This window comes from Microchirus variegatus, assembly GCF_963457635.1.
Source record: "Microchirus variegatus genome assembly, chromosome: 19".
In the NCBI taxonomy this organism is placed as follows: Eukaryota; Metazoa; Chordata; class Actinopteri; order Pleuronectiformes; family Soleidae; genus Microchirus; species Microchirus variegatus.
Genome location: NC_139820.1, coordinates 6938008 through 6951295, shown reverse-complemented (window position 1 = coordinate 6951295; position 13288 = coordinate 6938008). Strand labels below are relative to the sequence as shown.

At 41.6% G+C, this 13288-nt stretch overlaps 1 protein-coding gene across 1 annotated transcript in view; it reads right to left on the bottom strand.

The window, feature by feature from the left end:
• Positions 1 to 4462: 4462 nt before the first annotated feature.
• The window catches only part of LOC310941056 (high affinity choline transporter 1-like), a 27814-nt gene continuing 18988 nt past the window's right edge, over positions 4463 to 13288 (bottom strand). The window contains exons 6-9 of the mRNA XM_083906129.1: positions 11007 to 11150; positions 10656 to 10809; positions 9203 to 9420; positions 4463 to 7615 (exon numbers count right to left, since the gene is read on the bottom strand). Coding sequence (XP_083762255.1) covers positions 7073 to 7615; positions 9203 to 9420; positions 10656 to 10809; positions 11007 to 11150 — 1059 coding nt within the window. The 3' untranslated portion in view covers positions 4463 to 7072. The remainder of the gene's footprint in view (positions 7616 to 9202; positions 9421 to 10655; positions 10810 to 11006; positions 11151 to 13288) is intronic.

Here is a 13288-nt window from a genome sequence, read left to right as displayed (position 1 = left end):
AGAGGCAGTGAGAGGTTCTTCCCTGTGGCTTCTTAAAGGAGCATTATGTAATAAATCTAAAGCAACTGGCCATAAAATCCTCCTAATATGTCACAGAGACTCAGGAATAATGTTCATATAACAAACTGAACTCACCAACAACAACAGTACGGGCAAAATATTTGCGTTAAAAAAAATATTTTGCAGACTGCAAATCATGTTTATGTTTTGAAATCATGTTTCGGCATGTGGCGCCACCTACCGCCGTCTACCAATCATTGCAGCCAGTAGAGTCTGAGCTGCCGAGCAACCACGGGTTGCCAGTTACGTCAGGAAACGAAACCTAAAAGACCTCGGTATTTTGAATTTGAATGTAGTAACCGTTTTTTGGCCACATTCTTACATATGGCACCTTTAAAGCAGGGTTACATAAAATGACGTAGGGGGCCACATTTGGACCCCGGGCCTTGAGTTTGACACATGTGCTCTATACAGTTTCATCGTTTTTTTCTTCCCTTTCCAATCTATCTTTATTGCAATTTTGTGCAACTTTGAGACACCCCTGGTTCCGCACCTGTGAGAAACACTTTTATTGTGAGATTCTGTGAAATATGATCATCTTATTTTGGGATACCATGATGGAGTACTGTGTCATAATTTTAAACTCACGCTGTCCACTCTTGACCAGACTAGACACTCATTGGCCTTCAGGACATTTGACTTCGACACCTGGACCTGAAAATTCCTTGAAGACGTTCCAGCCCCATTTGTAAAGTTGCTTCATGCTGAATTTAACACCTCACTCACTCCCACACACACACACACAGCAGCACTGCAGCCAGTGGAAAAGTACTGAACAAAACACGGACTGCGTGCGACAGCACACACTCGGCTCTCATCCTTGCCATCGGCGGCCACACGCAAAGCCACGGACGAGCTGTGGAGTGTATTGTTTCAGAGTTACAGGGGAGTCGCAGCTTTGGGGGAGGGTTTTCTGGCCGTCTTTAAAATAGTTTCTGTAAACCCTGCCTGCGGCGCTGCTCTATAGCCCCTTTTAAGTATCAGGAAGGTCAGCACTGAGCATCAACAACAAGATGCATTTTCACAGATATCAAGCACATGAAATGATTGTCATTTGGCAGAAATTATAAGAAAAATCAAGGCAGATATTGTTTTAGATATAAATTAGTATCAATCTGTAGTAAATTGGATTTAACCTTTTAAGAGCATGCACATAAACTGGCTTGATACAAGCCATGATTGCATGACTTCTTAAAAGTGCTGGTTTTGCAAGGTTTCATACTGGATTATAATGGGAAATATGGCATCGGTGTGTTTCTCTCCTTCCAGGGAAGACACACTGGCCCTCAACCCCGAGTGTCAGTTCTCAAATGACCTGTGTGTTACATTTCAGACCAGCTGCTGAGAATTGGAGGGCTTGGACAGTGGGGGGGGCGTTACTGGGTCAGGATCTGTGATGAAACCACCGAGACGAGAGGACTAATGCAAAGAACGGAGCAAAAGCCGAAATAGAGAAATAAAATAGTCATAAAGTCTTGGAGATGAGTTAGAGTTAGTTAGTTATTAACAAGGCGGCACAGGGAAGAAGTGCATCAAACACTGAGACACAGACTTCCCACATTTATCACACGTCATTTACTGTATTTACTAAATGTTACCTTGTTGAATTATTGTTTAAAAGTCCCATATTATGCAAAATCAACTTTTTAATCATTTAAATCCTTATATTTGGGACTCTGGAGGTCCTACCAGTCGCCAAAGTATGAAAAAAGATGACTCACTCATGTTTTTGTGGTCCTCCTAAGTCTAAGTACAGGAGATAAAACACGCGATGTTGACTTCCGCACTCATTGGGACGTCACAATGCGGTAAATTCCTGGAATTGTTGTCTCGTGGAGCTCCGCTTTGCCCGTAAAACACTGGAGAGTGCTGGCGAGGGCAACGGTATCCGAAAAGTTCTATTCTTGGCTCCACAGTGCAGCACAGACTCCTACACAAACTTCCAGCCTCAGAGGATTTATCTGTCCATTGGATACATTTTATATATGACGTGCAATGTGCCTGCTAGAGCCTGCAAATTATCACTTTTCCAAATGCTAACTGCTGTTAGCTCCCAGAAGCCTCTGGGGCTGATGTCATTTCCTGTCCCTTAAAGGGATAGTTCACCCAAAATTGAAATTTCACAGGGAGAAGTTTCAGAGTTATCCGTGGCTTCTCTGAGTTACAGGGGGTCTCGCCATAGCAGTGCATGTCCATATAACGGTTGCAAATGGATACCAACTGTCTTCATAACAAAAAGACACACGAAAAAACATTCAAATACCTCCATGCTGCTCGTATGTAATGTCCGTCTTGTATTGAAGTGTTCAATACACAGACTTTATGTACTTTGTTCTCTGTGTTGTGAATAAATAGAGAAATCCTGCACTTTTAACTTTTCACGGACGTTTTCTAGATTAGACAGATATTGCGATGTATCGCTATATGGTTGTCTTACAATAAATTGATTTTCACACAATTGTTGTATCGTGATTGTACCCAGTGATTCCCACCCTCTGTTGTTAATGCCAGAGGTCAAAGGTGAAAGGCCAGACTGATTCAAAATAATAGAAAGCATCAAAACAACATCAAACCTAACAGTTTTCATTCGATGAAGTAACCTTGAAACAACTGCATCATCAGTTCCCTCCAACCTGCTTTTACATACACTTTAGTACAGGTCACGTTCACGTCCTTGTGATCTCATCATGGCCAGATCGTGCTAAGTATGACTGTTCACACATGGCATTATGCAATACCAGTTGATAAAAATGCTCCACACCAGGAATTGAACCACGTGACTTCTCAGTAAGGAACACACACCGACCTCTGAGATGTGATGTGGCCTGCTCTGGTGTGCACTGTTTATATTTACATATAGGCTGCTGTGGCAAAGCACCATTCTCTAAATAGAACTCAAATAAAACCCAGGACTTGTAGGACCCTTTACCCTCTTGGTGTTAGCAGCAAAAACGCAGATCTCCTCCCACTCATGTGCTGTGTCACACTCCTTCACCAGCATCAAACACAGAGCGGCTAAGCTAATGTCACCTTAAACCCAGTGATTAACTAAAGGCTGCTCGAGGTGTAATCTATCTAAGAAACACAGAGGCTCAGCAGTTTGACAGGATGAACCTTTTTAGCGTCTGGATAGAGGCACCAGCATGTGTTTGGGTAATTACCCAGGAGGGTCACACTTGCAGCTTCCAGATTTCTGACTTGCAGACATGTCTGAAATCTGTGTTCTTTTGAATGACCATCAGAGGGAGACAGAGGGTCCACTGATGTGGCTACTTACCATTTGATTTACAACATTTGGTAAACAAACATTTTCCTATTTTTAACGGTTCTTCATACATGCGTGGGATGATGAGCGGGTGCGAGAAATGTGATATTAGAATGCACGGCAAATGGCATCGTGATCCATTAGTGAAAATTATGAAGCAAGAGACAAAACACTGGTGAATGAGGAGTACTGAATATGAAATAAAAGACTATTTACAGCGACATAAACAATATATAATAACGGGGGGTGTCACAAATCTCGTAAATTGTAAATCGAATATTGATTCAACCTTCGAAAGCAAAAGTGGAATTTGAAAGAAAGAAATCCCATTTGTAATAATTTTAATGACCAGATTGCAGTTCTACAGTTTAGCGTTAAGTAATATAAGCGTTAATATAATAACGCTTTATAATTACCCAGTATTTTGGCCATTGTTCTTACCTTCTAATTACAGGTTAATACCAAGTAACACATTTCTGTTACCATATATTTACTGGGTAAATAGCTAGTAATTGGGGGCTGTAGCTACCTGCTTATTACCAGCGTATAACCCAATAATACACTAAAATTCACCATATAGAAACCAGGTAAATACCTAGTATTTTTGTTTACACTTATTGGTCTGTATCCAGTAATGTCCAATAAACATTTAACAAGCTTAGTAGCTCCTGGATTAAAACTATCAACTGTAATTCATTGTGGGGCTGCCAGAAATGTTTCTGCGGGCCGCCATTGGCCCCCGGGCCGCACTTTGAGAACCAATGTAGTAGTGTGTAAACAAATCTTAATCTAATTTCACTATACCAGTGTGAGAAGTATATATGCGGAAGAGGAGGATGATGAGAGAGCAAACCATCTTCCTCCTGTGAAAAGTCTGTAGCCGACTTTGCTCGACCTATTTACGCCGCTGTATTTTAATGTCGGTGATGGTGGTTTTACTGAGAACCTCTGCTCTAAACCATGATCTGGGCGTCTTGCCCCGCAGCACCACCTGCACTCGTATGCAGTCTTGGCAACGTGGTAAAAAATTCAGAAAAGACGACATCAGAAAAAAACATTTCTTGGAAAAGCATGCGTGCGCACACTTGTGAGGACTCACACAAAAAAAAAAAGAACCAAGTCTTTTGATTTCAGCTTTTATTTGGACAGAATATCAACCCCATGGGGATTGACATGAATTGATTACACAGTAGGACCTTGCAAAGCAGCAAGAGAAAACAGCCCTCACTAAAGTTCAGTATACAAACTACACTGGTAAACACAATCAACATGCAAAAGAGTATAAAATCAAATACATAGATGGGGATGATACAATGTAAAAATCTCTACCCACATTATATTATAAAACTAGCACAACTGCCCAAATACTTTCAGAAGTCTCATTTGACTAACATGAACATTTCCTTTGGTTTCAACAAGTAATAAAAGGCACAGATGATAATATACTTCTGTTTCACTATGAAGGAATTGCCATTTATTTACGTCTATTTACGTCTTGCTGACAATAGTTGGCAGGTTTTCTTCCATCAAATCAAGTCACGAGACCTTGTTTGACATTAGTGTTCATTCACAAGAGCTCTTACGATCGCAATCACGTGTGTTTCTCCTACTCAGCGCATATCAATCAACACTGATCTTTAAAAAACAACAACAACAACAACAACGTGTAAATATAAAAATCATGATCAGACTGTACAGTTCAAAATCACAATCACACATATTAAAAAAAAAGACATGCATGCCTTGTGTTCTGCATGCTTCATATTCTGAGACAGTTTGTTCTCTCTGATTGGTCTTTGGAAAATTACATGAATAAAATCTGAAGATGGAGTCGTAGGTTTAAGTTCAGAGTCTGCGAAACGTAACCTTTTTCTTTCTCGTATACATAACTTTACCATTACTGTTCCTTGAAGGATGCACCCATATTCCCAGCAATGTAGCAATTTGGCGATAGTAGGGCAACTGTATTTTAGAACCAGTTTTCTGACACGAGTTAAAATCTCTTTGCACGTCCGCTTCAATAAACAACACCGTGCCAGGGTCTGTTTTGTAATAAAAAAAATTTGAAAAGGGAGAAACGTACTTGATTTTGTACTTGATGAGAAACTTGAACTCAGACCCTTTTGCCAGCTTAGAGGAAAGAATGATCCCATTGTAATATGTATAGCTTTGCATTCAATGTATAACAACAAAACACTACAAAGTCCAGTTGAGTGATATCGGCAGGCCAATATTATTTGCCCTTTGCATATCGATATATCAGAATCGACACGTTTGTCCGCTGATATGACTTATTTGAGTTTTATGGGACATATTACAGAAAAAGAGCCCAGCGCTGGTGTTCCTGCATAGTTTGGTTTCTTTCTGCTTCCTCTCAATAATAATAATAATAATAATAATAATAATAATAAAAAAGAAATCATCCCTAATGTGCAATTAATGCTTCTCAAAGCTCAAGATAGACAAATGTAGACCCTCAACGTGAAAACCAAGCTTTATTATCGACATTTTTTAAAAGAAGTGCTAAACCTAACCAACAACATGAAACCCAGAAACGGAGCCGCAACACATTTCCGTGCGCATGTATGTGTACATGAGCGCAGTTCCATTCGTACTGAAAGACGGTACGAATCAGTGCAGCGCTGGGTTATCCATACAGTACCATAAAGACCTACTGACATAGCATCACTCAAGTGTCTACTTGTGCATTGTACTGCATACAGGTCTGTGCAGACTCCGAATCGAGGCGAGGTTGTGTTTGTCCACGTAAGACCTCTAAGGACACTTGGACACGGAAAGTATGACCCGGGCCTTTTGGGGACGTCCTAATGTGTTCACAAGCAAACGAAACCCTCCTGCATGTGCAGATAACTAATTAGTTTTTTTATGTTTTTCACTTAATATCTATTGTATCAGATGATGTACAAAAACTTTTGTTAACAGAAACTAAAACAAAAGGACCAAAACCTAGTGTGAGTGTGCTTATTTCCATTGGCTGATATTGGAAATCCCGTTAAAAGAAACCTATTAAAGTCAGTGTGATTTAAACAAACAAGTGTGTCTTTGGCAAGATTTGGTAGCGAGAGGTAAAAACCTGGACCATCATTTTTTTTTTTTTACATATTTGATGCGATTTGAATGATTAAATCTTTCCTTTGCAACCCATTGCAAAGCTGTTTTTAGTGAGCAGCAAATAAATGATTCTATGTTGACCGTAGCATCGCAAATGTAAAAGACTGATAATATGCCCTCGAGCTGAGAGAAATGAAAGAAAGGGAAGAAATCAAATCACATTCAAATTGAGTGGAAACATTTTTGCGTGAAAACGTTGTGGAGCAGCGGCGAGTGCACAATCTTTGTTCGATGGGTAGGAGTTTTTTGTTCTCGTCTGAAAAAGTCCCGTCGTGTTCGTCAAATGATTTCTAAAGGATAACGCGGAAAAGAGAAGAACGAGGTATAATCAAAACGGCAGTGCCGCCCTGTGAGACACTGGTAAATGATTTTTTTTCGAAAAACGACGGAGTGGATGGCTTTTCATTCCTGTTTTCCAACAGGGCAGATTAATCCGAATCACTCTCTCATGAAAGTTAAAAGATTTTTCAGACCATTATAATCATGGCAAATCATGGAGTGATTTTTTTGGGGGATGCAGGTCATTTTTCTTAAGTGAATCTAGGTCGAGCCAAAAGGAGCCATCCTCCACGATTGGGTGGCGTTCTCATTTTTAGTGGTCCTCCTTCTCGACTCTTAGCAGCTGGTGGTGTCCAGAAGCTGCTTCGACGCGGCGGCATCTCCTTCGCCAGAGTTGGTCATGTTGTTGTCCGAGCCTTTGGCCACCTGTTTCTGCTTGTGCTTGATCATAAACATATCCCACGTCTCCGGCACCAGGCCACTGTTGACAAGCAAGGACGCCAACCAGGAGACAAGCAGGATGGATGCAAGCGAGACGACCATGATGGTGGTGCGGAAGGGGAAGTACTGGGTCATCTTTCCTTCCTTATCCAGCCGGCAGCCAGGGAATTTGATGATGGGTGGCAGGCCAATGAGGGGCTCGCCACTGAGGACCCTCATGGTTATTCCCATCATGTAGCCCACAATGGCACCATAACCATTCGAGATCTTGAAGAAGAGGATGCAGACGAGCTGAGGGAACATGATGGTGTAGGACATGTCCACACCCACAAGCCAGAAGACCAGGACGCTGTTGTCCAGGAAGGTAAGACCGGTGCCGGCAACGCCCACCAACACCACTGAGATACGGATCACCCACTGCATCTCACGGTCTGATGCCTGGAAGAGCAAAAAGAAAGACAGTTACGTCTCATGTCACATCTCGTTATGGAACGCGAAGATCTAAGGATCATTCAGACTTGAGCCCTTCATGGCAGATTGGCAGAGAGATCTGTTTACAAAGTCTCTAAAAGTTCCAGCACTATAACATACCAGAAGTGAAAGGGTTCATTGTATGGAACATTCCTCATTGGTGAGTCCATGAAACGGAGAAGAAGTTACTACTCAGTAAATGACAAATGTGTAGCGTTGTGTACAGCATGTAAGGTTTTATAGAGTCGATGGCTCTGTATCATGTCAATAATGCCATGGTGGACATTATTGACATTTTATATAATTACAGTATAAACATGGAGGGAGATTTAAAATCGTAAAGAAGCCCCACTCCACTAACTAAAAAAAAGGATAGCAATAGAAATGTGCAGTCAAATACATAAATAAAAACTACAAATCAGCTAAAACTAAGTACAATTTTTCCTGATGGATATAGTGAAAGGATTTTTATAAAAATAAAAAAACTTCAGTTCCATTTTCACCAAAAGAAAAATCAAACTGTGACAGAGCAGTAACGCAAAACTGTGAAATATTAATAAAGTATATTTGTATGACATTATTGCTTTGTATTGAGCATCCAGCAACCAAAACAACAATGAAACTGCAGCATTTACGACCTAATAACTGTTTAAAATTGAAATTTTGATTTGAAAGTACAATCAAAATACAACAATACATTTTACTGTAAGGGCAGATTTTCTTTGTAGCAATGAACACTTCTTAGCAAAAGGTAACCGTCTCACTTTGTTCCCAAAAAGGGTTTTGTTGCGAACTAAGCAGACTAACCAGACCTTGTGTACTTGCCAATGTAGGTACCTGCTACTATTTTGATTATATGTCCTTACAATAGCAATGAAATATGGAGGTTTTTGTTGGTCAAAAGTGCAATCACTTTCCACCGCCTCAAGATACCAACAATACCTAATAAGATCAACATGCTTGTCGGGGGTTAGATGGGCACAAGTGCAGTGTAACTTGAACAACATTGGCAACCGAAGGGAAAATGTGAAAATAGCAATGCATTGCACTCGGTGCCAAGTGTACAAAGGAGCACGATGAGTCCATGATGACCATGATAGCAGCACAGTGAGGCTGTACTTTCAGCTAAACATCAACAGAATACCGTGATTACGACAACAAAGCCAACACGTTGGCGTCAATGCTACAATACAGTTGAGACTGATGGATATGCCAGTTGTGCTGATAAAATCAAAGAGTAGTTGACAAATAGGAGTGTTTGTCTTTGTGGTGGTGGTAGATGGGAAAAACTTAATCCGCAAAGGTAGCTTAGGATGGCTTGTATGAACAGTGGATATCAATAAAAGTTATTTCGACAATCTATCCTGTATTGAGGCTGTTTGAATAACGGCAGGAATGTCAACAATCTGGTAGCACTGAAGGAATAATCGTCATTAAGGTCAGTTAGATTTATCCTCCTCCTCTTTGGTCCAATATGGACCAAAGTGTGCCAACAGACCAATATTATCATCATTACAGCAAAGCCACAAAAAAAATTATAAAAAACCATCTCACCTGCTTCCTGATGATGTTCTTATAAATATTTGAGGAGAGCAAGGAGGCAGAGGACAGAAGAGCCGAGTCCATGGAGGACATGACAGCGGCAGCGACGGCTCCGATGCCGATGACGGAGACGTACATGGGTGTGAGGAAGTGCAGGGCGATGGGGAGGATGGAACCAGTCTGGTTCCTCTCATAGGGGGTGGGTAACCCATAGCTTGTTGAGTTCCAGTCTGTGAGCAAGGATGAGTGGCAGTTTGAATTGCAATCGACATTTTGAAAGACCAACGGGGAAAATACAGAATCAAGAGAAAAAAATTCAGCAAGATAATGAGTAATGAAATGAATGAATTCTGAACGTTCTAATGGTCTAAAGTCTAAAGCCTGGAACACACCATCAAACCAGTTCCCGTCAGGAAATTGATGACCATACCATTGATGGCTTTACATACGGATCAGCAACTGTGTCATCATCCATCAATCAGCACTTCTCCATTATACAGTTCTAACACTACTCAGCTCTACTCAGTTTGGTATCAGGCAAATAGTTCTTTCAATACTTTATAGTACCTCCTCAGCGTGGGCTGTCATGACATTGTTTTATATCCAACACAAATGACTGTTGTCATTTGTGTTGGATATAAAACCCAATGATCGGTGTTCCATATGCGGCTAATGATCGGCTAACGGTCATTGGCTTTCAGCAGTGCTGTCACTAAATACACCAGACACCTCTGTTAAAGATTAAGATTTTAGACATTTCCTTGATAAATGTTGGCGATTATCTGACCAATCAGTGGCCGACAGACATTTTAGTATCGGCTAATCCTTAATGGAAAAGCAAAAAACCTCAGAGTTGAGTAGTGTATAATGGATCACAGTAGATGGCTGTTTAGCTCCAGCCAAACAGAAGACGAGAAGAGGTCCTGAAACTATGACATGGCCATCTGCAAGGAGGATTTGCAGATGGCGACGCCATCACGACCGCAATCTTCTGGTTTCCGAGTCGAGTACAGACTACCGCCATCTGCTGTAAAGGAAAGTGATTTTCTCTAATGGAAGCGCAGAACATAATGTGCTGGTTGCTAGTCAACTGTAGTCAACGTGATGCCGACTGAGGCAGTGCCCTGCTTTGTCGTTGGCCAACCATTGAGGTGGCGAGTACCACGCCTAAAGTCAATGTGAAAATTGACTCCTTGTTTTCCCCAAACAGTGCCATGCAGTTCAGATCACAATGGTGTGAACAGTACAATCTGATCCGGCTTAGAGATTCCACTGAAGGGTACGTGGACCAGTTGCTAATAGCTCCGCGTGTTTGGCTTCACTCTTTGGACCATTGTTCTCAATAACCCAGTGGAAGGTTGCCAAAAATAACTTATCCCAGTTATTGGCACCCATCCATTGACGATGGAAACACAAATAATCATAGATCGGACTTTTTAGATAGCTGTGAGTTAAGACTGTGTACCTGTAGATGCAGCCACTGCCCCCACCAGCACTGAGGGGATACCCAGCACCAAGCAGAAGGCAGCGGAGGCAAAGCAAGTCACTTGAGCCTGGCTGTAAGATGAGGATGAGAGGATTCTTTGGTAGAACGCCTGGTAGGCCAAACCTCCCAGAGCCTGGCACAAACAACACAACGATGACAGGAAACAATTTGTGTACCAGCGCAGGACAAGACGTACAATTCTCTCATGACTCTACTGCTGTTTATCTTAGCTCAAATGATGAAATAATTCAATTAAGAAATGTTATCAGGCAACACTAAGGGCAGTCTGTATATGTATATGGTATCATTTAGAACTTCTACTGCACTCACCAGCAGCATGAAGTCATCGAACCATTTGCCAGCCTCGTCAAGCTCCACCGTGCCGACCCATGGCGCCTGGTAGGTGTAGTTGTAGGCCGACAGTGAGATGTCCACAGAGTGAGGGTTGGTCATCAGGAAAGGAACGCACACCCACTGTAAATATAAACACAAAGACACAACTAATCTGAATACATGTGCAGTGGGGGGGGTGTTTTCAGTCACACGTTGGATATAGGAAACTGAATGGAGTTAAAGCGAGTACAGTGCTTTTATATCAGTGGGGGTTACATGCATATAGATGTCTGGAGATTTCACAGTACATCATATGACTATCAGCTGATGTAGCTTGGCCAGTGTGGATGGGACTTTAATGACATTTTCATGGAATTTAAAGCTCAAATTGAAATGTTTTCTAGGGTTTTTTCCACCATCTCTTATTGCCTCTACTAACATGTAACATACAAATCAATAAACTCTCTGTCTGAAAAAGCTAAAAAGGTTGCCATGATCATGATGGGTGTGACTTTGTCCCTTTGTAAATACATCCTAGCCTCACGTCCCCAACTGAGATTTATTGAAATTTGATTCCTCTGGACGTGCACCCGCTTGTTTCTATTATGCAGCTGTGGAGGTAATCGAAACTTTAATCAGTTCCATCTGACGAGACAGTTTTGTCTTTCCAGAAACTTACTTTGCGTCTTGTGTGGCAACTGTCAAACAAACGCAACCACAACAGAAAAGACATCACACAGCAGCGTTCCATAGCAACATCCATCAGGATAATGCTTAAAATGAAGGCTGTTCTGTCACTTCTGTTTAGCCACCACTGTAGTGGCCACTGTTTGTGCGTGAGACCAGTTTGAATATAGGGTGAAGTCACATGTACTGCGGCACACCTACTCAAAATGGCTGCTTTGGTGAGCCAGATAGCTATGTTAGTAGAGCTGGTGCATGGCAAAAAGCCCAGATTCTTTTAATTAGATTTAAAAGAAAATTAATTAAAGGAGCGTCAGTCTAACTGTCTAGTAGTTGATTGATAGGCTACCAACTTGACGGGCGACTTACTAAGGGCACCAGTGTGTGCAGTGTTTGGACGAAATGGAGACAGGCACCGCCCTCACCTTTGTTTGACCCCTATGTGGGTTACTATGGCAACCGTGGTAGTAAATTACACCCTTGAATGTTCACGCCATGTGTGTGCGGGTGTTGACTTTGATTGCATAAGAAACGCAAGAGACGACTGTCTCATTTTTTCTGTCAATATCTGCTGAATAGTTCACTTGACAGGCTTGGAACTTGACAGGGGACTTAGTAAGGGCGCCAGTGTGTGCAGTGTCAACTTTGACGCTGCTCGAACAAGAAATGCAAGGGAACGGTGGGAGCGCTGATTTACTTACACAATATGGACAAAAGTATTGGGCCACACCTGTAGAGTCAGGTGTATCAGTCAGGCTTTGGGTTTGGCCCATTATCTAAGGACACTCAAGCATACTAAGACATTATGGACTACACAAGAGTTTGGTGTGGAAGAACTTGACTGGCCCGCACAGAGCCCTGACCTCAACCCCATCGAGCACCTTTGGGATGACCTGGAACTGGAGATCGCGAGCCAGACATTCTCGTCCAACAACGTCCAACCTCATAAATGCCAACTCAACATATTAAAGTACTGTATTTGTATTTTAATACATCATTACAGTCCCCGTTGGTGTAATGGTCAGGTGTCCAAATACTTTTCGCCCATAAAGAGGCTATTATAATTAGGGATGCACGATTAATCGGCCAGTGACCGGAACCGGACGATTTTCACGTGATCGGCTGCAATCGGCGACCGGCCGGTCGGTCGGAAATATTCCGATTTCAATAAGCCGATCAAAATGTTGTGAAATAAACTACATATACAGGTAGTGATTCGTTTTTGTATTTTTAGTTGGATATTGGATGTGAACTGATTGTATTTCTATGTTAAAAGGTTCTATTACAGAAAATATACAACTATATATATATTTCTGTATGCTGTAAAGTGGTTTAAAAAATTTAAATCGGAATCGGCTAAAATCGGTATCGGCAGGTCAAACTTCTGGAAAAATCGGAATCGGCCCCAAAAATGGCAATCGGTGCATCCCTAATTATAATTATTATTATTGTTCATTACATTTCTAGACACCCAAAGCAAATTACCCATTATTAATTAACACATTCTCACTGATGGTTGGTAAGCTATGTGTAGCCACAGCTGCTCTGGAGCAGACTGACGGAAGCGTGGCTGCCAATGTGCGCCAAACGGCCCC